We start from the raw sequence: 26129 nt of genomic DNA, 5'->3' as shown, positions 1-26129 counted from the left end.
CAATCATCCCACCTCAGTATCCCAAGTAGGTGGGAATGCAGGTGTGTGCCACGATGCCCAGCTAATTTTTTACATTTTTTGTAGAGACGGGGTCTCACCGTGTTGCCTGGGCTGGTTCTTTGAGTTCTTAAAGTTTCACTAGAATCACCCCAAAGTTCTCTCCTCTTGTTTTTTGAGATGTAGTCTCGCTTTGTTACCCAGGCTGGAGTGCAATGGCATGATCTCGGCTCACTGCAATCTGTCTCCTGGATTTGAGAGATTCTCCTGCCTCAGCCTCCCAAGTAGCTGGGAATACAGGCGCGTGCCACCATACCCAGCTAATTTTTGTATTTTTAGTAGAGACAGGGTTTCACCATATTGGCCAGGCTAGTCTCTAACTTTTGACCTTGTGATCTGCCCACCTTGGCCTCCCAAAGTGCTGGGAGCACCATATGAGCCACAGCACGCGGCCAAGTTCTCTCCTCTTAAATATGTACCTGAATCAGGGTCTGGGAGCATCTCCCAGGAGTCTGTGCTGAGGAGCTCGCATGGCGTTTCTGTGCTTGCAGCAATAGCAGGAAGCCAATGGAGGCAGTCCCTGCACCTTCCTTTGTGCTCTGAGGAAGTCTCCCATCCCAGGGAGCCCAGAGGTATGGGGCCACACCTGTCCACCCATGCGTGCTCCCCAGGATAGAGGGAAGGACAGAGCCATGGTCTGCCACCTCAGGATGTCCACATAGCATGTCCTTCCCCAGGGTTCCTATGAGACACCCTGAGAACAACTAGGCTGACGGGGCCCGTATTACTCACCGGCAGGACGTCTGGGTCATCATTGCACATCTGCAGGAACCGCTCTGGGCGGGCTGAGGAATGTTCTGGACCCTGGAACCAGACACACGAGTTACAGTTTAGGAGCTCCTGCATACTGACATTTGCTGCATTTGCCGTTCCTCCTCCTTAACCAACTAGCTCATTTCTGGTTATCTTTTTTCTTGATGGCAGTGTTTGGTTCCTTCCCCCTCCCACCGGCAAAGCACTTGGTTCCTCATCATTTCCACACTTGGATGCCTGCACGTCTAGGGAGTCTGCACCAGCAGGGATGGGGCATGCTAGCCATATCCAGATGGGCTACTCTGGCCTTCTGAAGTGACATCCCATCTGAGATGGATGAAAAGCACCAGCAGAGCCCTTAGGAGGCTGGTGTGAGCCACTGGATCTCATGCCGGTCTTTGGGGTCGGGGTCCTACCTAGGCCCTTCCCAAGTGCTAGGTCTGGCAGGGAAGGGCCAGAGGCTCACCATGCCCTCCATGCCATGTGGCAGCAGTAACACGATGCCATTCTGCCGCACCCACTTGGCTTGTCCAGGGCAGATAAACTGGTCGATGATGCACTGAGCCGTGTTGTGGAAGTCACCAAACTGGGCTTCCCAGAGAACCAGGGCATTAGGACTGGCCATGGCGAAGCCCAGCTCAAAGCCTAAAAAGGACAAAGGAAGGAGAAAACCATGTCCAGGACACCAGTCAGTGGGCTGGGGGCTGGGTCGGGAAGAGGCCCCGGTGAGGTGGCTCCAGGCACTCACCCAGCACGCCGTACTCAGACAGTGAACTGTTGCACACGGTGTAGGGGGCCTGGTTGGGCCAGAGGTGGTTCATGGGGATGCAGGTTCTCTTGTCCACGTTTTGGTCATGGAGCACATGGTGGCGGTGGCTGAGACAGGACAACAGAGGTAATAACCAGGAGCTCTGACTTGACAAGCAAATATGCTGGGGACCCTCACAAAGCATCAGCAGATGCCACGCTCTGTGACCTGGACTTCTGACTAGGCAGCTGCAGAGTGCAGCCCCACCCAGGTCTTAACAGAAGCATCCACAGCAAATGAGGGATAGAGGCTTTCAGCCTGAGAGCAATGGGACTCAATAGTGGTCTTCTGGAAAAGAAACACCAGAACCCCTCCCTTTGCATCTCCTACTCTTTGGCGGGCAAACAAGACCGCCCAGAACATTACCTGAATGTGCCCCGCTCCACGTCCTGGCCGCTCAGCCGGATGTGGATGCCCTCCTTCAGGAGCGAGCCAAATGCCATGTACTCCGCCAAAGCCCAGTCCACAGTCCGGTTCTTCACCATTTCCCCACGAGTTTTCAAGATCCGGCTCAGCCCTGCAGAGACACAGCTCTCACCAGCTGCTGCAGGCCCTGCCTGCACATGCCTGCCTTGCTTCTCAGCAGAGCCTTTTCACTCATATAGTTTCTGGGTTCCTGACTCGTTGGAAAAGCTGTGACCTCAGTCTCTCCTTTACCACTGAGGAAGTGTAGGATCGTGCTAAGGGCAGGGAGTGAGAGAAGTGGCTCCATCCAACCAACCCAGAGGCCTCGAGCAGGGCAAGAAGGGAGTCTCTGTAGGACACATGATGGGGGCCAAGGTCACAGTCCTGGACAGTCGGCGCCACTGGCCTGGGCGCAACATTTCCACAGGTCAGCACAGAGCTTGTTACCTCCATGAATAGTGAAGTTTTCCACAGGCACAGAGCTAGCCACGTTCCCGATGTGTGTCAGAATATCCTCTGTCAGACCCGTGGAGGGACAGGACATGCTCCTGGGCTGCCCGTCCAGGGTGAAGAAGCCTAGGAGACAAAGGATAACTGAGGCATAACATCTGCTCTACTTTCCAGGGACCACACCTTGGCAGACGCATGATTTTGGGGAGAAGCATGATGAGAGACAGCATAGCTCGCACTGTGTTCCCCAGAAAACATTAGTGCAGGGGTCTCAGTCTAGGGTCTGCAGGGAGGTTTGCTGAAAGGGTGCACACAACTGTGTATTGTGAGTACAAAGTGGGGAGCATGAATTTTTCCGGGAAGAGGATGCCTCGTTACATCAGATCCTCAAAGGAGCTTCTTTGTGGCACTGTTTCATCACTCACCAGGCCAGGGGGAGTCCAGCCAGTGCTTAATGTGCAAGATCTTCTCATCTTTAGATCTGGCAAAAGCTTCCTCACAGATCTTATCATACTTGGAAATTTCCTCCTGGAGGGTTGGGCACAACACAGCAGTGACTGGCACAGGGCATGACTATTGCATGTGCCCACCCGTACCCCCACACTTTCTGATGGCCACCATGCAAGCCCAACCATACCCCTGGCACAATCCCATGCATGCCCATCCATACTCCCACATTTCCTGGGTGCAAAACATCTCAGACTCGGCCAGCCTCTAGGCCTGCTCCTTCTCAACATGTACAATGCTTTTCTAAGATTTTATTCTTTTCACTCCCAAAAGTTTCTTCCCCACATTTGCTGGTAGAGATCCTGCTCGGAGTTTGAACCCCTAATCCTTCACCACATTTTTTCTTAAGAACTGGTCCCAGGCAGCTGAGCGTGGTGGCTCACGCCTATAATCCCAGCACTTTGGAAAGCCGAGGCGGGTGGATCACCTGAGGTCAGGTGTTTGAGACCAGCATGACCAACGTGAAGAAACCCTGTCTCTACTAAATATATAAAATTAGCCAGGCTTGGTGGCGCATGCCTGTAAGCCTAGCTACTTAGGAGGCTCAGGCAGCAGAATCGCTTGAACCTGGGAGGCAGAGGTTGTGGTGAGCCGAGATTGAGCCATTGCACTCCAGCCTGGGCAACAAGAGTGAAAATTCCATCTCGAAAAACAAAAAACAAAAAACAAAAAAAAGAACTGGTCCAGGCAGGGTGCGGTGGCTCATGCCTGTAATCCCAGCACACTTTGGGAGCTCAAACAGGCGGATCACTTGAGGTCAGGAGTTTGAAACCAGCCTGGCCAATATGGGGAAACTCTGTTCCTACTAAAAATACAAAAATTAGCTGGGTATGGTGGCTCGTGCCTGTAATCTCAGCTACTTGGGAGGCTAAGGCATAAGAATCGCTTGAACCCAGGAGGTTGCAGTGAGCTGAGATCACGCCACTGCACTCTAGCCTGGATGATGGAGCTAGACTCCATCTCAAATAAATAAATAAATAGGGCCGGGCACAGTGGCTCAAGCCTGTAATCCCAGCACTTTGGGAGGCCGAGGCGGGTGGATCACGAGGTCAAGAGATTGAGACCATCCTGGTCAACATGGTGAAACCCCGTCTCTACTAAAAATAAAAAAAAAAAATTAGCTGGGCATGGTGGCGCGTGCCTGTAATCCCAGCTACTCGGGAGGCCGAGGCAGGAGAATTGCCTGAACCCGGGGGGCGGAGGTTGCAGTGAGCTGAGATCGCGCCATTGCACTCCAGCCTGGGTAACAAGAGCGAAACTCCGTCTCAAAATAAATAAATAAATAGATAGATAGAAAAGAACTGATCTAGCTCTCATGGTTCCTGGTACAGTCCCAAGAAGGCGTGGGCCTCAAAGCTCCATCTCCAGCATAGGCTATAGGCTATCAGGCTGTTCTGATCCGGGACCTGTCCTGTTCCCATGCTCAGACACAACTCCTCACACCCACCCTCTCCCTCTCTGGGGCAGGTGCTTGGCCTTCCCATTCACAACCAACCAGCACTTACTATCCGGATTACAACAAGCCCCTTACCAAGCTGGACCCACCACCTACCTCTCACCCCTGCACGATTTGTGAAATCTGAGAAAACCTCCTGGGCCACTACTACCTCAACCTGGAAACATCCCCTTCTTGTCCTCAAAACACTGTTTAAGGTCCACTTCCTTCACAAAGCATCTCGGTGGCCTAGATTCTTTGAAAAGTTATGCATTGAAATGCTATAGTTGTGAGTATTTCACATGCTCCCATATGTATCCTCACTACTTGCAAAAGTGAGAACTGGCCCTGTGGCCTGCCTTTTCTAGTCCTCCCCGGCTCTGGAAAGGCGGGATAGAACCGCAGGGACGCACCTCATACTCGGGCTGGTTGACCACGCCCTGCGACACCAGCAGCTCGGCGTACTTCTGCAGCACGGGCTTCTGCTTGCGGATCTGCTTGTACATGAGTGGCTGCGTGAACATGGGCTCGTCCATCTCGTTGTGGCCGTTGCGCCGGTAACACACCTGCTCAGAGCGGTGATAGGGTGTCAGAGACTAGGGCTGGCTCCTTGGGAAGAAGTGCTGTTGGGGCACCTGCTTCATCTCTCCTAAGGGATGGCCACATTGCTCATGCCTCATGCCTGCCCTGGAGTTTACCTTCTCTAGAATTAGGATCCTTCGCACAGTAGAGCTGCTCTGCCCGTCAATGAGTGGCCCACCTCACCACCACAGCTCCCGCCTGGGAAGCATTCCTTGGTGCTCCTAGGCCTGAACACTTTGGAGCTCAAAGGATCCTGCATGAGGCCTGGCAGTAGAGAGCCCTAAAGTGACTCATCAAGACAAGCTCCTCTCCTTGGGACACAGGAGTGCCGAGGGCAAGAGGGGTGGGTGGGTCAGATGCTCTACCCAGGACGTGCTGTCCCTGGGGTCACTCACCAAATCGACAACCACATCCTTGTGGAAGGTGCTCCTCCACTCGGCCGCCACTTTGCACACATACATGACAGCTTCGGGGTCATCTGAGTTCACGTGGAAAATGGGGGCATTCACCACTCGGGCCACGTCGGTGGGGTAGGGGGAGGAGCGGGCCATCCGAGGGTCGGTGGTGAAGCCGATCTGCAAGGAACATGTAGTATAGCAAGAGGGCACCTGGCACAGCGGCACAGGACCAGAGGGCAGGGCCGAGGCCGGGCATGGCATGCACCTGCCACCTGGCTCCTCTGAGTAAGTGCCCCCAAATGGCTGTTTACATTTCTTTTCCTTTAAGTTTTGTTTTTTTCCTATTGTGATAACAAAATCCACACATATTTAACAGATAATTATTTATTTATTTAATTTTAGAGACCGGGTTTCTCCATGTTGGTCAGGCTGATCTCAAACTCCTGACCTCAGGTGATCTGCCCACCTCAGCCTCTCAGAATGCTGGGATTACAGGTGGGAGCTACAGTACTCAGCCAGAAAAGAAAATGTAAAGGCTTCATAACATTCCCTACCACCCAGATGTACTAAAATTTAATGACATATTCATACTTCTAGGATCTGCATTTGAAGTTTTATCTTATGACATATTTCAAACATGAAGTATGGTAATACTACACTCTCACCCAAGAGCCCGTCACCTAACAGGAACACATCTCAACAGTTCTGCCATGTTTGTTTGTGGACCTGAATGTTTCTGTCACAGAGGCTCAAGCCCACAGGCCTCCTGACCCTGAAATCAGAGGTTTCTAATGATACCACATGTGTCTGTAACAGCATATAGTATCTTCTGAGGCTTCTGGGTAACTTTTATTTTTTATGTTTTTGAGACAGAGTCTTGCTCTGTCACTCAGGCTGGAGTGCAATGGCACAATTTTGGCTCACTGCAGCCTCTGCCTCCCGGCTCAAGTGATTCTCCTGCTTCAGCCTCCTAAGTAGCTGGGATTACAGGTGTGTGCCACCATGCCCTGCTAATTTTTAAAAATATTTTTGGTAGAGACGGGGTTTCACTATGTTGGCCAGGCTGGTCTCGGACTCCTGACCTCAAGTGATCTACCCGCCTCAGCCTCCCAAAGTGCTAGGAGTACAGGTGTGAGCCACCGCACCTAGCTGACTTAAATTTTGATGTAATTTCAAATTCATGAGAAAGCTGAAAGAGTACTACAAAAAACTCCCATACGATCTTCACTTAAAGTAACCACATGTTTACATTTTGCCCCCTCTGCTTTAATTATTCATGCTCTACCATTACACACATACACCTTTCCCCTGAACCATTTAGGAGACAGTTGTGGACCATTCCTATTTTCTAGGGAAAGTCTAGACATTCCCCTACCTCACCAAAGTGCAGCACTCAGCTTCATGCAATTTACACTATGTATCTGATCCACAGCCCCCAGACATCATGAGACAGCACTGTATGATCCACTCCATACTCACTCCATCGACTGTCCTAACAATGTCTACACGGTACTTCTTTCTCCCAGTATCCAGGCCAGACACCACACCGGACTTACTTGTCATGTCTCTCTAGTTCCTGCTATTCTGGAAGGCTTTCCTTGGTTTCTCATGGCATTGACATTTTTTAGAGTATTTCCATGTTTTCAAACTATACTGATATATACTCTATGTACCTTATATATGGCAGCATATTCTAAACACTGTACAATTCCCTTGCAGTCTGCCCTTTAACATTTGCTTTTATGATACATCCAGGCTGAAACATGTAGCTATACTTCCTTTATTCTCTGCTTCCTAGTAAAACTTATCTAGACACAGTATACACCACGCTGTATTTATCCACTCCTGTTGGTGGACATTACGTTTGTTTCCAATTTGTGGTAATCACAATGTTGCTGTACACATGCTTATACAAGTTTTCTCCTGCAAAGCTGAGTTTATCTGTGGTCTAATCCTAGGAAGGGAAAACTGAGCCACAGGCACGAGCATTTTCAATTTTTCTAAATGCTATCAGATGGCTCTCCTGAGTGGCTGTTCCAATCACACTCCTACTAGCAGCATGTGAACATCCTGCATTTTCCATTTACCACTGTGACCATTTCCCCAGGACATTAAACTTTTTAATGGTTAGTATCCCTTCCTATGGCTTTGCCAAATTTTATGCAACACTTCTGCTACTGAACATAAGCTCGATCAGGAGGAGTATCTAAACGGGTGGGTGTGCACACACATGATGGAGGTGCACTCTACCAGCAGGGGTATCTACACGGGTGGGTGTGCACACACATGATGGAGGTGCACTCTACCAGCAGGGGTATCTAAACAGGTGGGTGTGCACACACATGATGGAGGTGCACTCTACCAGCAGGGGTATCTAAACAGGTGAGTGTGCACACACATGATGGAGGTGCACTCTACCAGCAGGGGTATCTACACGGGTGAGTGTGCACACACATGATGGAGGTGCACTCTACCAGCAGGGGTATCTACACGGGTGGGTGTGCACACACATGATGGAGGTGCACTCTACCAGCAGGGGTATCTACACGGGTGAGTGTGCACACACATGATGGAGGTGCACTCTACCAGCAGGGGTATCTAAACGGGTGGGTGTGCACACACATGATGGAGGTGCACTCTACCAGCAGGGGTATCTACACGGGTGGGTGTGCACACACATGATGGAGGTGCACTCTACCAGCAGGGGTATCTACACGGGTGGGTGTGCACACACATGATGGAGGTGCACTCTACCAGCAGGGGTATCTAAACGGGTGGGTGTGCACACACATGATGGAGGTGCACTCTACCAGCAGGGGTATCTACACGGGTGAGTGTGCACACACATGATGGAGGTGCACTCTACCAGCAGGGGTATCTACACGGGTGAGTGTGCACACACATGATGGAGGTGCACTCTACCAGCAGGGGTATCTAAACGGGTGGGTGTGCACACACATGATGGAGGTGCACTCTACCAGCAGGGGTATCTACACGGGTGAGTGTGCACACACATGATGGAGGTGCACTCTACCAGCAGGGGTATCTAAACGGGTGGGTGTGCACACACATGATGGAGGTGCACTCTACCAGCAGGGGTATCTAAACGGGTGGGTGTGCACACACATGATGGAGGTGCACTCTACCAGCAGGGGTATCTAAACGGGTGGGTGTGCACACACATGATGGAGGTGCACTCTACCAGCAGAGGTATCTACACGGGTGAATGTGCACACACATGATGGAGGTGCACTCTACCAGCAGGGGTATTCTATCCTAGTGGGTGTACATGCACATATATGACAGGCATACTCCAAATATACCCTGTAGTTTTCTCCACTATGGGTGTATTAATAATACCTCTTCGTATACTATTGGAGGCAGCTATACTTACTACTATACCACCAATGCACTCTCTAAGTTTACTTTTGGGAGTGAGTGTGTTAGCAGGAAAATCTCGCTAAGAGGAAAAGCTGGTCTGGGAGTCAAAGGGACCGTAAGGCCAAATGGTTTCTCCTCTCACCCCTGACCCTTCTCACCCCTCCCATCTATTTCAGCCCTAACAACTCGTTCACTAGATGTGCCGTTACTTCCAAGGAGGAGGAATCCAAAACTTCTGGAGGAGCCAGTTCCCCTGTTGGAACAGGTCTCACTGTTGGAAGTTTTCCTTTCATTCAATTAAAATCTGCTTCTTGGTAATTGGAGCCACCCATTGGAGCTAACTTTGTCTATTAGATGCTTTGCTACATAAATCATTTATATTTGAAAACAGTATCCACATGTAAAAGAAGGAAGCGGGACTCCTTCCTTGCACCATACACAAAAATTAACTCAAAACAGATCATAAATGTAAGGGACAAAACAATAAAACTCAGAAGAAAACAGAGGAGGTACATTTTTGTGACCTTGGGTTAGGCAAAGCCTTCTTAGATATGATACCAAAACTCACAAGCAACGAAAGAAAAAAGCAAACTATGCTGGATAAAAAATAAAACTTTCGTGCTTCCAAGGACACCAAAATTGTCCCACAAAATAGGAGGAAAGGCTGGGCATGGTGGCTAATGCCTGTAACCCCAGCATTTTGGGAGGCTGAGGCAAGCGAATCACCTGAGGTCGGGAGTTCGAGACCAACCTGATCAACATGGAAAAACCCCATCTCTGCTAAAAAAAATACAAAAATTAGCAGAGCGTGGTGGCACATGCCTGTAATCCCAGCTATTCAGGAGGCTGAGGCAGGAGAATCGCTTGAATCTGGGAGGCAGAGGTTGCGGTGAGCTGAGATCGCACTATTGCACTCCAGCCTGGGCAACAAGAGTGAAACTGTCTCAAAAAAAAAGAATGAGAGGAAATATTTGCAAATAATTAGATACATGGCTCATATCCAGAATATATAAAGAAATCTTACAATTCAACTTTAAAAAGACAATTTGGTCAAAAAATGGGCAAAGGATCTGAATAGAAATTTCCCCAAAGACATACGAAAGCCAATTTAAGCAAATGAAAAGACACACATCATTAGTCATTAGGGAAATGCTAATGAAAACCACAACGAGCTAACCTACACCTAGATGGCTAGAGTAAAGCAGACGATAACAAGTGGTGGTGAGGATGAGAGAAAAACTGGAATCCTAGCCGGGCATGGTGGCTCATGCCATTAATCCCAACATTCTGGGAGGCTGAGGCAGGCGGATCACTTGAGGTCAGGAGTTCAAGACCAGCCTGGGCAACATGACAATACCCTGTTGCTACCAAAAAAAAAAAAATTGGCTAGAGTGGTGGTGCGTACCTGTAATCCCAGCTGCTCGGGAGGCTGAGGCAAAAGAATCCCTAGAACCTGGGAGGCAAAAGTTGCAGTGAACTGAAACTGCACCACTGAACTCCAGCCTGGGTGACAGAGTAAGACCTTGTCTCAAAAAAAAAAAAAAAGAAAAAGTGCTGGGCGAGGTGGCTCACGCTTGTAATCCTGGCGCACTTTGGAAGGCCGAGATGGGTGGATCACTAGGTCAGGAGTTCCAAACCAACCTGACCAACATGGTGAAACCTCATCTCTAAATGAATGAATGAATGAATGAATGAATGAATGAACAAATAAACCTGCTATATTTCCAGTGGGAATGTAAAAATGGCACAGCCACTTTGAAATAGTCTGAGATTTCCACACAAAGTTGAACACACAGCTACCAAATGATCTAGCAATTCCACTCCTAGATATATACCCAAAAAGAAATTCAAACATATACATACACGGGCTGGGCACCGTGGTGCATGCCTGTAATACCAGCATTTGGGAAGCGGAGGTGGGGGATCACCTGAGGCCAGGAGTTCAGACTAACCTGGCCAACAAGGTGAAACCCCGTCTCTATTAAAAACACAAAAATTAGCCAGGAGTGGTGGCACATGCCTGTAGTCCCAGCTACTCGGGAGGTTGAGACACTTAAGAGTAATTTGAACCCAGGAAGCAGAGGTTACAGTGAGTCAAGATTGTGCCACTGAAGTCCAGCCTGGGCCACAGAGCGAGACTCTGTCTCAAAAACAAAACAAAACAAAAGTATATATAATCACTTGTACATAAATGTTCACAGCAGCATTATTTTATTTATTTTTTGAGACAGAGTCTTGCTCTGTTGCCCAGGCTATAGTGCAATGGCGTGATCTCAGCTCATAACACTCTCTGCCTCCAGGTTCAAGTGATTCTCCTGCCTCGGCCTCAAGAGTAGCTAAGATTACAGGCACACATATATCACCATGCCTGGCTAATTTTGTGTTTTGAGTAGGGACAGGGTTTCATCATGTTGGCCAGGCTGGTCTGGAACACCTGACCTCAGATGATCCACCTGCCTCAGCCTCCCAAAGTGCTGGGATGTCCAGCCCACAGCAGCATCATTTATCATAGCCCAGAAGCAGAAACAATCTAAATGTTTACTGACTGATATAGACCACATATTATATGATTTAATTAATATGAACATTTCAGAATGAATACATCTAGAGAGACAGGAAGCAGATTAGTGGTTGCTAAGGGCTTGGGAGGATGCAGGGGTAGGAGTATGATAACTAAGTGATGAAAAGTTTCTCCTCGAGGCGATGAATGCTCTGAAATCAACTGAGAGTTGCACACATTTATAAATATACTAAAACCCACTTAATTACAGCCTTGCTAAATGGATAAATTATATGACACGTGAACTATATCTCAATCAAGCTGTTAAAAAATACAATGTTTAAAGTTGAGCAGGCTGGGTGTGGTGACTCATGCCTGTAATCCCAAGTAGTTTGGGAGGCTGAGGAGGGTGGATCATTTGAAGTAGGAGTTCAAGACCAGTAAACATGGCGAAACCCTGTCTCTACAAAATATACAAAAATTAGCCAGGTGTGATGGTGCATGCCTGCAGTCCCAGTTACTGAGGGGGCCAAGGTGAGAGGATCACTTCAGCCTCGGAGGTGGAGGCTGCAGTGAGTCTAGATTGTGCCACTGCACACCAGCCAGGGCAACAGGGTGAGACCCTGTCTAAAAATTAAAAAAAAAAACTGTTTTTTTTTTTTTGGCTCAGCATGGTGGCTCATGCCTGTAATCCTAGCACTTCGGGAGGCTGAGGTAGGCAGATCACTTGAGCTCGGGAGTTGGAGACCAATCTGGCCAACATGATGAAACCTTGTCTGTACTAAACACACAAAAATTAGCCAGGCATGGTGCCTGTAGTCTCAGCTACTCAAGAGGCTAAAGTAGGAGAATCACTTGAACCCAGGAGGCGGAGGCTGCAGCGAGCCGAGGTCATTACACTGCACTCCAGCCTGGGCGACAGAGCTAGACTCCATCTCAAAAAAAAAAAAAAAATTAAAAAAACCTGTGCATATCCCAAACAAGAAATCCCAAAGAAATCCATGCCAAGATGGCTGGGCACAGTGGCTCAGGGCTCACACCTGTAATCCAAGCACTTTAGGAGGCCGAGGCAGGTGGATCATGAGGTCAAGAGATCAAGACCATCCTGGCTAACATGGTGAAACCCCGTCTCTACTAAAAATACAAAAATTAACTGGGCATGGTGGCACGCATCTGTAGTCCCAGCTGCTTGGGAGGCTGAGGCAGGAGAATCACTTGAACCCGGGAGGTGGAGGTTGCAGTGAGCCAAAGTCGCACCACTGCACTCCAGCCTGGCGCCTGGTGAAGAAACAAGACTGTCTCAAAAAAAGAAAAAACAAAGAGAAATCCATGCCAAGATACATCAAACTTCTTAAAACTACACAAAGAAAATATGGCTGGGCACAGTGGCTCACGCCTGTAATCCCAGCACTTTGGGAGGATGCAGCAGGGGGATCACCTAAGGTCAGGAGTTTGAGACTAGCCTAGCCAACATGGTGAAACCCCGTCTCTACTAAAAATACAAAAATTAGCCAGGCGTGGTGGTGGGCACCTGTAGTCCCAGCTACTTAGGAGGCTGAGGCAGGAGAAATGCTTGAACCCAGGAAGTGAGGTTGCAGAGAGCCAAGATTGTGCCACTGCACTCCAGCCTGGGTGACAGAGCAAGACTACATTCCCCCACCAAAAAAAAAAAAAAAAAAAAAAAGAAAAATCTTCCCACAAAGAAAACTGTAAGCCCCCAAAAGTCTTTCAGTGTTGGATTCTACCAGTCATTTAGGAAGGGAATAACATTAATTTTACAGAAACTCATTCAGAATATAGAACAGGAACCTTCTCAACATTTCATGAGGCCAGCATTACCCTGATACCAAAATCAGACAAAGGCATTACAGCAAAAGATCAATATCCCTCATGAACACGGACAAAAATTCCACATTTGAAAATCAATGTACTTCATCATTAGCAAAGTATATGGTCATCTCAAGGAGTGCAGAAGAACACTGACAAAAATAAGCATCCATTCATTATAACATTTACTGTCCACAGAATTAGAGACATAAAGGAACTCCCTTAGCCATGGTAAGGGACATCTATAAAAAAATCTATAGCTGACATCATATTTAATGATCATATACTGAACACTTTCCTCCAAAAGCAGGAAACAAGGAAAGGATGGCCACTCTTATCCACTTCAACAATGTGTTGAGGTCCTAGCCAGTGCAATAGGAAACAAAACAAAACAAAACAAAGGATAGATACATATGGATTAGAAAGGAAGAAAAATAACTTTCTCTATTTGAAGCCACAGGACTATCCAAACAGAAAGAATCCTCCAAAAAAAAAAAAAAAAAAAGAAAGAAAGAAGAAAGAAAAAGAAAAGAAAATTAGAACTAATAAGCAGTTACTCAAAAGTTAAAAATAAAACTATCAGATGATGTAGCAATTCCACTCCCCTTCTGAAAGCAGGGTTTCAGTCAGGCACAGTGGCTCATGCCTGTAATCCCAGCACTTTCAGAGGCCAACAGGAAGGAACTGCTCGAGTCCAAAAGTTAGAGTGGCCTGGGCAACACAGAGAGACCCTATCTGTACAAGAAAATTAAAAATAAATTAGCCGAGTGTGGTGGTGCAGACCTGTAATCCCAGCTATTTGGGAGGCTGAGGTGGGAGGATTGCATAAGCCCGAGTTGGAGGCTGCAGTGAGCTATGATCACACCAGTGCAATTCAGCCTGGTCGACAGAGCAAGACCCCGTCTCAAAGGGGGAAAAAAAAGCAGGTGTCAAAGAGATATACGGACATACATGTTCACAGCATCATAGCAGCATTATTCATAATAGGTAAAATGTGGAAGACTCTAGTGTCCACTGATGAATGAATAAGCAAAATGTGATATATTTTACTTATAGAGTGGGATAGTCTTTGCCTTAAAAAGGCAGGAAATTCTAACACATGCTCTAACATGGATGGACCTTGAGGACATTCTGCTAAGTGAAATAACCCAGGCACAAAGAGACAAATACTACGATTCCACTTTTATGAGGTCCTCAGAGTAGTCACAATGACAGAGACAGAAAGCTGAGTGGGTGGCTGCCAGGGGCTGGGGGTGGGGAAGCAGGGACTGGGAGTTCATGTTGATTGGGTGTGCAGTTTCTGCTGTAGGTGAAACAGTTGTGGAGATGGATGGTGGTGATGGCTGCACATATTGTGAATGTATTTACCACACAGACCGTACACTGAAAAATAGTTAAGATGGTAAATTTTATGTATATTTTACCACAGTAAAACAAATAGAAAAAAACTCGGTTCAGTAGTGAGGTTGGTTGTTTTTTAGACTTCTCTGTTCCCTTGGTATTTTTCAGGTCTTCTAGCACTATTCTTTGAAAGAAAGCAGGTCAAATACTGACTCTATCATTTCCTCTAGTAAGCTATTCAATGTCTCTGCTCCTCACTTTTCACTTCTGTAAAGTGGGAATAATACCACTCACTGCATGGGTAACTACCCTACAAATTAAGTTAATGTACATAAAGTACCTAATTCAGTATCTGGGACACAGTAGACAGTAAGTGGTAGCTTTTACCATATTGTGTGTTATATTTACACTGGATAATGTTCTCACCGTCTCTTAGTATTTGACCTCTTAAATTTTGAGCTCTTTAGTGTTTGCTACTTAGTGACCATATTTACTTATTTAAATTTTTCCCTTTCTCTCTCTACTTTTTGCTGAGATAGCTGCATCTGTTTCTCTGTCCTCCTCTAATCCATTCTGCACTATAACCAATCATTTTATAGCCAACCAGTATCTCGTTACTTCCTTGCATCAATCTCTCCAATGGCCTCCCAATGCGACTGGACTGAGCTTTCCTCAGGAGTTGGCTGATGGCAGTTCTCTCTTGCACTAACCATGAGCTGTGATGGCCTTGCCCACTCCCTCGGACACTTAGGATCTCTCCCTTGACTTGATCCGATGCTCCCCAAATTTGCCTACCTGACCTTGAAGTTTCCACTTAAATGTCAAATCCTCAGAGAATCGTCAGCTGACTAACTCTGCATCTTGCAGAACATCTCCCACACCCACTTCATGGCATTGTCTATGAGCCCCCTGACCCTGCACTAAACTAGAAGGTCTGTGATGATAGGGAGCACCTGTGCTCTGTCTAGTACCTAGTAGAGTACCTAGAGTTAAAAGGCACTAGAATGTCTGTTACAGAAATTTCACATGCATTGGTGAGAGGAACATTTAGCTATGGCTTAGCGGGAGGACCTAACAGGTACAAAAGGTGATACATATCAGGCCTGGGCAGAAATACTCACAAGAATGTTCATCACAGCATTATTGGAAATAAAAAATGAGAATCCTAAGAGTCCATTTTATGAAACAACTTGTATTTCCATTAAAATTATTTTAAAAGGATATGTAATGATATGGGCAAATATGTGGTAAATAAAAGTGGATATAAAGCTGTGTACATGGATACATGGAATCCAGTTTCTTCTTTTTCCTTTTTTTTTGAGATGGAGTCTTGCTCTATCGCCCAGGCTGGAGTGCAGTGGCGCAATCTCGGCTCACTGCAACATCCTTCTCCCAGGTCAAGCATTTCTCCTGTCTCAGCCTCCTGAGTAGCTGGGATTACGATCACTTGCCATCATGCCCGGCTAATTTTCGTATTTTTAGCAGAGACAGGGTTTCACCATGTTGGCCGGGTTGGTCTCGAACTCCTGACCTCAGGTAATCCACCCACCTTGGCCTCCCGAAGTGCTGGGATTACAGGCGTGAGCCACCACGCCCAGCCGCCCAGTGCTAATTTTTCAATTTTTTAATAGAGATATTGCCCAGACTGGTCTCAAACTTGTGGGATGAAGCAATCCTCCTTCCTTAGCCTCCTAAAATGCTAGGATTACTGGCGTGAGCCACTGCACCCGGTGTTTAATAACAGATGTATTTTTATAATCAGAAAACAGTAATGTCCTAAATAACTCAGAGATGTCATTCTAAGTAAGACTGATGTGAGCAGCAAAGCCTGAGGCTGGTGTGAGGTACCTGGTTGTTGACGACCACGTGCACGGTGCCATGAGTTGTGTAGGATGGCAGATCGCTGAGGTGGAAGGTCTCGTACACGATGCCCTGGCCAGCAAATGCAGCATCCCCATGCAACAGGATGGACATGACCTGCAGACATCAAAGGAGATCCCAAATCCAAAATGTTCTGATTGTCAAGTCCACAGGGCAAACAGTGAAAACACATCATGTTTTTCAAAAATTAACACTTTGAGATAATTTCAAACATAGAAAGTAGTAGGAAAGTCCACAAGACCCCAGGTCCCCGATATGCTAGCACCTTGGTGTGTCTGCTCAACACCTACACACCCTGCCATTCTGCCATCATCATCTGCTCTGAGCACTGAGAGAGCTATAGACCCAATGCACTGCTAGGCCACTCTCCAACATGGCCACCTGGATCCTTTTCCAGAAGGGCAGCGCTAGCTCAGCCATCCGCCCCAGACCACACATGGGAGGGCAGCATCGCTTGCCAGGTCTCTTATTCTCCTTCAACCTGGAGTAGCTCCTCATGCTTTCTGCCTTTGCACCCTTGACAGGCCTTGGGTCCCCACTTAGGAAGGACACACTGCATCAGGTCAAGTTAACTCTGCTCACCTGGGAGGCTGCTGTCTGCCATCCTCCCCTTCACTCATCATTGTTTTCCTTGGCAATGAGTACAGTGATAGTGTTCTGGGAGAAGAAACTTTATATCCTGTTCTTCCTCAAGCCTCCACTCCAGCCTCAGCAATATTGACAACCACACCTAAACCAGTCCCTTGGGTGGGGCTGGTTTGATGGCAAATACCAGTTTCTGTTACTCCTACATTTATTCGTTGGCATTTTCTGCAAGGAAGAGCCTTCGCTTCTCCTTTGTTTATTGACTGTGTTAAGAGGTACTCACGGTTCCTATTTTATTCGACAGGTTATATGATTAATATTGTTAGTTATTTCAGTGCTCTCACTGTTTCAGGTTGATGTGAAGAGCAGCTCCTCCCAGCTGCCTCCCCTTCCTGTCAACAGGGACAGGTCCCTTTCATTCATGAGCACTTCCTTGCTTCCTGGAAAACAGAGCATTGCAGCTTCATGTTGTACTGTCCCTGTGCAGCCTTGTACGGTATGAGCTGTTTCTCTAAGAAGCCAGGTTCCTCCAGTAGCGGATGGGACTTAAGACCAGTATTTGTGTGCTCATCGCTGCCAGGATAGCATCATTTTTAGCCCCATTCAGCACAGACCTAAAAAATATATGTGCATATGCATGTATTTCTCTGTGTGTGTGTGTGTGTGTGTGTGTGTGTGTGTGTGTGTGTATGTAATAAAGCTATGAGCTTGTATTGATACCTACAATTTTTAATCCAATACTTTCCTAGGCCACCTCCTTCCACACCTGTAAATATCTCATACAGCTGCAAGACACTCCATTCCCTCTGCCTTCGATATGTTGTTACTGGTTTGCTTGGTGTCCCCAATGCCATAATCATGTAAGCCCACCACCTCTACTCCTTGGATATACAGCCTACACCTCTCCAAAACCCTTGCATTAGTCAGGGCTCTCCAGAGAGAGAACCGATAGGGTGAAGAGGAGAAGGGAGAGAGAATTTTTCTTTCTTTCTTCTTTCTTCCTTTCGAGGCAGGGTCTTGCTCTGCCAGGCTAGAGTGCAATGGCACGATCTCAGCTCACTGCAACCTCTGCCTCCCAAGCTCAAGTGATTTTCACACCTCAGCCCCCCACATAGCAGGGAATACAAGTGCATGCCACCAAGCCTGGCTAATTTTGGCATTTTTCTGTAGAGATGGGGTTTCACCATGTTGCTCAGGCTGGTCTTGGAACTCCTGGGTTTGAGCAATCCTCTTGCCTCAGCCTCCCAAAGCGCTGGCATCACAGGCATAAGTCACCATGCGTGGCTGAGAATGATGGATTTTTAAGGAACCAGGCTGGCAAGTGCAAAGTCTGTAGGGTGGGCTGGCAGGCTGGAGACCCACGGCAGTGCTGATGTTGCAGCTTAAGTGTGAAGACTGTCTGGAGGCAGAATTCCTTCTTTTCTGGGAACCTCAGTCTTTTCTCAAAGGCTCCGAACTGACTGGATGAAGCCCACTCACATCGTGTAACATCATCTGCTTTACTCAAAATCTACTGGTTTAAATGTTAATCTTTTTTTTTTTTTTTTTTTTGTGGGAGGGAAGGAGGAAGGGAGGAAGGTAGGAAGGGAGGGAAGGAGGAAGGAAGGGAGGAAGGAAGGAAGGAAGGGAGGAAGGGGGGGAGGGAGGGAGGGAGGGAGGGAAGGAGGGAAGGGAAAGAAGGAATTCAAGCAATGAGAGAGACATTGCTGACCTGGATCTAGAGGTTTACAAGTTGATTTCTTTTTTTGAGAGAAGGAAAGAAAAAAAATGAGTAAAGGAGAGAAAGAAAGAGGAAGAGAGAGAGGGAAGGTGAACGGAAATATTGCTTTATTCTGAAAAAAAAATGGGTATTAATAATGGCCAATAAATGTTTCATTTAAACCTATGAGTAGGTGTGATGTGGTATTGACAAGAATGTATATTTTATGTATTTGAAGTGGAGAGCTCTATAAATATTTATTAAGTTTACTTGTTCCGGATCTGAGTTCGAGTCCTTGATATCCTTATTAATTTTCTGTCTCGTTGAATCTAAGTCTCTATGTTATCTGGGTGTTAGGATCGTTAGCTCTTGTTGTTGTATTGATCCTTTTACCACTATATCTTTGTTGCTTTAAAATCTCTTTTATCCTCTACGGGAATTGCAACTCCTGCTTATTTATTTATTTATTTAATTATTTATTTTTGCTCTCCATTTGGTTGGTAAATCTTTCTCCATTCCTTTGTTTTGAGTCTTTGTGTATCCTTGCATGTGAAACAGGTCTGGATGTAACATGCCATTGGGTTTGGGCTGTGTCTTTTGATTGGGGGATTTAGTCGATTTAAATTTAGGGTTACTGCCATTTGATGTTGACTGGCTGTTTGATCCATTCGTTGATGTAAATTCTTCTTTATGTTGGTGCTCTTTACTTTTTGGTATATTTTTAGTAAGGCTAATACTGGTTGTTTCTTTCTGTGTGTAATGCCTCTTTCAGAAGCTCTTGTAAAGCAGGCCTGGTGGTAATAAAATCTCTGAGTACTTGCTTGTTCATAAAAGATTTTATTTTTCCTTCAGTTGTGAAGCTTAGTTTGGCTGGATATGAAATTCTGGGCTGAAGGTTCTGTTCTTTGAGGATGTTGAATATTGGCCCCCACTCTCTTCTGGCTTGTAGAGTTTCTGCTGAGAGATCTGCTGTAAGTCTGATACGCTTGCCTTTGTGGGTAACCTGACCTTTCTCTCTGGCTGCCCTTAGTATTTTCTCCTTCGTTTCAACCCTGGTGAATCTAATGATTATGTGCCTTGGGGTTGCTCTTCTTGAGGAATACCTTTGTGGTGTTCTCTGTATTACCTGGGGTTGAATATTGACCTGCTTTGCTAGTTTAGGAAAATTTTCCTGAATAATATCCTGAAGGGTATTTTCCAGCTTGGATTCATTCTCTCCGTCGCATTCAGGTACACCTATCAAACGTAAATTAGGTCTTTTCACATAGTCCCACATTTCTTGGAGACTTTGCTCATCCTTTTTATCCTTTTATCTCAATCTTGTTTTCTTTCATTAAGTTGGACTTTGACCTCTGTTATCCTTTCTTCTGCTTGAACAATCGAGTGTTTAAACCTGTGCATACTTCTCGGAGTTCCTGTATTGTATTCTTCAGTTCCATTAATTCACTTATATTCCTCTCTAAGTTGTCTATTCTCAATAGGATTTCATCAAACCTTTTTTCAAAGTTCTTAGTTTCTTTACGTTGGGCTACTACATGTTCTTTTGACTCACAGAAGTTTCTTATTATCCATTCCTTGAAGAGTGATTCTGTAATTGGGATGCGCTCATCCTCCGTCAAGCCTTGTTCCATTGTTGATGTGGAACTGTGATCATCTTTAGAGGGAGAGGCATTCTGATTTTGAGTATTCTCAGCCTTTTTACGCTGGTTTCTTCCCATCATTCTAAATTTATCCTCCTGTCTTCTTTGAAATTTCCAACTTTCAGATTAGGTCTCTTGAGTGGGCGTCTAGGTTGTTAGTTCCCAGGGCCAGAATGGCAGCGTTAAGACTGATGGTGCTTTTCTGCCCAGGATTCTCCTGTCAGGCTTCCTTCTTGTGTCCGTAATGGGCGACTCTGCCTTCCCCGGGCTCCAAACCTCGGTCAGAAGGGGAACCAGTCTCGTTTACTCTGCGCCGAGAGCTGCCGCGCCGAAGTGCCGTCACAGCCGCTGCGCCGGCCACAGGAGTCCCGCTGGTGGCCCGTGTGGGTCCTCCAAACCTCGGTCAGAAGGGGAGCCGGCCCTGTTTACTCTGCTCCGAAAGCTGCCGCGCCAAGGTGCCAGCGAAGCCGCTGCGCCGCCCAGAAGAGTCGCGCTGGTGACCCGTGTGGTTCCTCCACTGGGGATCTTCTGCTCTGTGAGCGACCAGAATTTGTCTGAAAGTGTGGCGTCCTCTAGTTCTCTGCGCTTTGACTGGGAGCTGCAATCCCAAGCTGTTATCGATTGGCCATCTTGGATTGTTCCAATCTTATCTTTACAAAATGCCATCGAGATGGGTGTTTGGCAAAAAATCTGGACACTGGCTAGCTGAGGTGATATATAACACTCTCTCCTGCTGTGTCCTCAGCCTACAGGCCTACTGACCTGCACCTCCCTGCATTCTTGTGACCACCCTTGTCCTCAGCACTGTGCTGAGTCACCCTTGGTAGGAAGGGAAGACCCATGATTTGCATGTCAGAAAAAAAAGCCAGAATTTTAAAAAACAGAACTGCAGGTGTCCTGCCTTTTAGGGGATGTGGCAGATGCTCACTAGGATAGCGGCGTGTAGACGTAAGGGTCTGGTTTGCTTAGGGGCCCCCTTGGAGGTGTGCAGCTTTGCCATGATGCCGTGGCTGCTTGCGTGTAAAAGCCACTGGTTTTGAGTCACTGACATTTCATGTATTCCTGATCCCCACAGTGTGCTGCTTCTTCCTGCAGATACTTCGTGGTACAGTCTGTCTTGTGCTGACAGGGCACCTGTGGTTAGTCTTCCTCTTGTCATGGTATTTTTTCTTGATCACCTTGGTGATGTTGTATTGCAACCGCCATGTCACACTGGACTGTGGTAACTGGCTGCTGATATCACAGCCAGCACACAAGGGGAATCTCCTTGTGTCTGGCAGCCTGAGCTGTACCTCTGGCAGCAGTGCATTCTCCCTTTGCAGCAGGTTGCATAGCTGCACTGAGGAAATGCTTTCATGAACAAAGATCCCAAAGGCCATATTAGCCCTGAGCCAGATTAGGTGTGTTTCACAACCATGCACAAGGTTATGGGACCACCTCAGCTGCACTTACAGAAAGTATGTAATTTTTCACAAATGCTGAGAGTTACATAACACATCCTTTAGCTCCCTGAGTTCTGGATTTAACAGAAATCAAATCATGTTCTATGGGTGTCAAGAGGAGTAAGAAGAACAGGCAGACGGCTGAGCCTGCACACCCCACACTGACCCTGCTGGGGACATGTGAGGGCTTGAGACAAGGTGACGAAGAGCCTCAGAAAGGGAACTGGCGACTATCCACACTGGGGCAAGGGCAAACTTGTGACAACATGGTTTGTGTAGACTGGAAAACAAAGGGACTGACAATTCCGACTCAGCTACATGCAGCCTCTCCTGTCCTGGCATCTCATGAAGGGACCAATCAGTATGACCATCTGTGGCAGTTTAAAATATATTCTAATACTTTTATTCGAATTATTTCATTCCTTTTTGGGAAATTTCCAGCATTCTGAGCTGAATACTGCTAGAATGTATTTTTGTCCAAAATCTACAAATGCAGGAGTCACCTAAGTTTTTGGTAATCTCATTCCAATCCTCAGCCCAAATGCCTGGGTGAGTGTCCTAGCCAAGGAGGGTAGAAATACCAGAGGCACTGGTCACCCCAATGCTGGTCTCCCCCTGCCAATCTCACCTCAGGCCAGCCCATCCCAGACACCAAGTGTTGTTACTGCCTGCAGGGGCTGCAGGTTCCCCAAACAGAGCTGAGGCCTCTCTGCATCTAGTTGAAGTTTCTGACACTGTCCTGGCCCCATGAGCTTGAAGCCATGGAATGACCTCTGCGTCCCTGTGGCTCACGCTCGTTCTTTACAGCGAGCATTGATCGACGGGGGGATCACTTCCCCAGCCCAGACTCCATTACCTATGATGGCAGTTTCTCTTCCTCTAACCCTCTAAGCATGACAGTAGTAAAATTACAGAACCCAGTAAACTAATAATTGGTTCCACTTCTAATATAGATCTGACCTCTTTCCAGGGGCACAACTAGGAGGCTGGCCCCTCCCTGCTTTGTGTCCCCAAGTCACCCTGCGTCTCTGCTCTTAACCTTTCATCTCCAGAAAACATTCTTACCTTCCCACCTACCTAAATCCTGCCACTTCTCAAATAAAATGACGACTACCTGCTCTGCTGATAAGGGGGTCTGCTTTCTATCCTTGGTCCAACTCTAGCCCACACCCCTGCATACCTCTTCCAAAGCTCTTGGCGGCTAACTCCACAGTTTCCTATCATGCTCTGTATGTGCTATTTGCTTCCTTACACATGATCCTTTTTCTAAAAAGAATAGGAGGCTCTAGAAAGGTGATGATGTCTTCTTTGTTTGTTTCCCAGACCCCATATACGAGACCTTACAAATATTTGATTTTTTTCTAATTATTTAAGTCATCATTAATGAGAACTATAAAATTTGTTAGACAAGATTGGATCTTGAGGTTAAATAAGGGCAAACAGTTACAATCTGTTGAGACTATTTCTACACAAGCAGGCTGGCAAGCAACCCCCAGCACTCAGATGGTGAAGTAGGCCACCTAGGTGCAGCCTATGCCCTGGTCTGTCTCCTACCAGCCCTGTGAACTCCTGCCTCTGATCAGAGCAAGCCTGACTTTCCTGACAAGTCTCAGTTCTACAATTTCTCCTTCAGGCTAACCTGCACTTTCTCCTTAGAGACTCTCCAACTCTCCTCCTTTTCAGTGAAAACATCTCTTCGTCCATTCAGAATAACTGTAAACCTGACTCCTTCACAGATATGAAGACAAAAGCACACTCCCCACATAGTTCTGATGATTACAACTTCAGGAGAAGGCACGTTGTAAGCAGGACGATTTTACTATTGCTATTCTTTTAAAGTTGACTTTAAATTTTTTTTAAAGTCCAGATGTACCCAGGACTCTGGGTTATGTTGGTGAGCAGAACTGCGTGCTAGAACATGGGGCCTCGACGATCTGCCTTGCACGCCTCTCTCTGGGCCTTACCTTTTTCCCTTCAGTGTCCCCACAGTAAAACTGCTCAGCTTTGGTCTTGCCCATTACCACAGGGTCAGCGGCTTCAAGGTGGGAAGGGTTGGCCACCAGGGACAGGGTAATGTTCCTGTCGGTCACACGGTTGATCCTGCGGTGATACATACCCAGGTGGTACTTCACATCTCCAGAGCCCTGATGGAGTAAACAGTGAATTTGCACCCTGGACAAAAAGACACTCAGTCTCCAAAAGAGCCATTTTATATGGAATTTAAAAAAATATATACATATTTTTGAGACAGAGTTTCATTCTTGTTGCCCAGGTAGAGTGCAATGGCGCAATCTTGGCTCACCGCAACCTCCGCCTCCCAGGTTCAAGCAATTCTCCTACCTCAGTCTCCGAAGTAGCTGAGATTACAGGCATGTGCCACCATGCTGATTAATTTTGTGTTTTAGTAGAGACAGGGTTTCTCCACGTTGGTCAGGCTGGTCTGGAACTCACAACCTTAGGTGATCAGCCTGCCTCAGCCTCCCAAAGTGCTGGGATTACAGGCGTGAGCCACTGTGCCTAGCCTTATATGTGATTTCTAACCCCAGGAACCCAACGTAGAAGAATATGGAGGCTTTTTCCCAGGATCATTCCTACCCAGGGCACAGGGAGAAGGTCCCTCAGCCAGAGGGGATATACCCCTGCACTCAGCGTGGCGCTGCTAGACCTCCAACCAGAAGGTGGAACAGTGGCCCCCTCCTTTGTTCCAACACTAAAATTCTTCCAACAAGGAAGGCAAACCACAATGGTACAGAAGAATCAACCCCTCATAAGTTATTCTGAGAAAGAAGTGGAGCCGGGGGTCTCGTGTAAGTTGGGGCTCTGCTGGATGTGTCTCTACACAGGTGCCTCACCTCATCAGCTGCCTCCAGCTTTGAATCAAATTGACAGAAGATCTGTTCCAGCTCCTTCCTGATGACATTTGCAAGCACGTTAAGCCGCCCTCTGAAACGTATGGGCGAGTAGAGTGAGCAGAGCCCGAGGTCACGGCTTCCAGATGACGGGGAGGCTGTTATAATCCCTACCCTCTTCCCCTCCTCCAGGACACAGCACCTCCTCGGTTTGCAGCCCAAGAATGCTGTGAACTGGAGCTAATGTGGGCACTGAGCCTCTCTGTGCTAGACAATCAAGGCCACAGTGGACAACAGAAAGGCAGAAGATGTGGAAATGCCATGGGCCTGAGGCTTCCTTACCCTCCTCCCTCCCCACACTATCTCCGATTTTTGAAGTCTTGGCCTCCCCTCCAATGTCAGGAAGCAGCCTTTCCTCCAGCTTAACCCTCAAGGGAACCTGGGTTTAACTTTCATAAAAATGTAATGTAAGGCCAAATGCCAGTCTGAAACTACACGTGGCTCTGGCTGTGACAGTGACTTTGCAGTCTTCCAGAGGTAGGGAATGTGAGAATCCCCTGCAAAACAAGGCACCCGCAGGTATCAGATGAGCCCAGGCTCACAACTGGCACTTGAGAAGGAAACAGCTGTTCTCTCAGTTCTTTACCTGGTGCCTCCTACACACCCTGCAGGGATGGTGAGAAGGAGGTGGGGCACGCCCTCAGCCATACCTGTGTGGCATGCCCATGATCACGTAGTCCACACCGTTCTCACTTGACTTGTCAATGATGGTCTTGAGGGCAGGAATCAGCACCTCACAGCCTTCTAGACCAAAGCGCTTCTCAGAGGACCACTTCCGCTGTAGGAACTCCTCAAACCTGGACATGGAATAAAGTCACCTTGAAGAACAATGTCACTCTTCCTGACCAAAAAGAGGGGGCTCTGGGCCAGGCACAGTGGCTCACTGCACTTTGGGAGTAATGCTAGCACTTTGGGAGGCCAAGGTGGACAGATCACATGAGGTCAGGAATTTGAGACCAGCCTGGCCAACATAGAGAAACCTGATCTCTACTTAAATGGATAAAAATTAGCTGGCCGTAGTGGCATGTGCCTACAATCACTGCTACTGGGAGGCTGAGGCAAGAGAATCGCTTGAACTCAGGAGACGGAGGTTGCTCTGAAGGCTGACTCTACCTGCCTGGTGTCTCTTCAGACACGTGCAGCTGCAGCTTTGCCTATACCTCCCCAAAGCCCCTCTCACCTCGACCAACAGGCTGCACACAGGCCCAAACAACACACACAGGGCTGCTGCTTCCCTGGGGATGTGTGCCCCATGGCCCAGGGCCAGACCCATACCTGGTGGACCGCACAAGCCTGGCCAGCAGGGTCCGCTTCTCCTCATTTGTGAACTGCATGATCCCGGGGGTCTCAAACTTCTGCCGGATCCACTGGCACTGCTCCAGGTCATTGATGAACATGAACTCCACCCCAATGTGCTGGCAGTAGGCCATCTATTCCATACAGAAACACACAGGCAAGGGAGTTTCTAACCAGGCCTGGCTGAATCAAGAGTACCGACTGCCTGTTCAGCCAGAAGGTGGGAGGGGGAG

The 26129-nt window shown here is 47.4% G+C and overlaps 1 protein-coding gene across 17 annotated transcripts in view; it reads right to left on the bottom strand.

Annotated features, from left to right (window-relative positions):
* Nucleotides 1–26129, bottom strand: part of OGDH (oxoglutarate dehydrogenase) — a 117333-nt gene that overhangs the window by 6682 nt on the left and 84522 nt on the right. For all 17 annotated transcript variants that reach the window (XR_013523856.1, XR_013523855.1, XM_078342349.1 and 14 more), the window contains 13 exons: nt 25876–26030; nt 25251–25397; nt 24544–24634; nt 23656–23835; nt 16293–16421; nt 5393–5572; nt 4829–4981; nt 2899–3001; nt 2471–2599; nt 1985–2135; nt 1559–1686; nt 1277–1455; nt 790–861 (listed from right to left, as the gene is read on the bottom strand). Coding sequence is in view for 15 of the 17 variants with exons in the window: in XM_078342349.1 (XP_078198475.1) it covers nt 790–861; nt 1277–1455; nt 1559–1686; nt 1985–2135; nt 2471–2599; nt 2899–3001; nt 4829–4981; nt 5393–5572; nt 16293–16421; nt 23656–23835; nt 24544–24634; nt 25251–25397; nt 25876–26030 (1797 nt within the window). In the remaining 2 variants the exon portion in view is untranslated. The remainder of the gene's footprint in view (nt 1–789; nt 862–1276; nt 1456–1558; nt 1687–1984; nt 2136–2470; nt 2600–2898; nt 3002–4828; nt 4982–5392; nt 5573–16292; nt 16422–23655; nt 23836–24543; nt 24635–25250; nt 25398–25875; nt 26031–26129) is intronic.

Source organism: Callithrix jacchus, chromosome 11 (assembly GCF_049354715.1).
Source record: "Callithrix jacchus isolate 240 chromosome 11, calJac240_pri, whole genome shotgun sequence".
Classification (NCBI taxonomy): Eukaryota; Metazoa; Chordata; class Mammalia; order Primates; family Cebidae; genus Callithrix; species Callithrix jacchus.
Note: the sequence above shows the minus strand (reverse complement) of the source record. Positions and strands in the feature narration are given on the sequence as shown.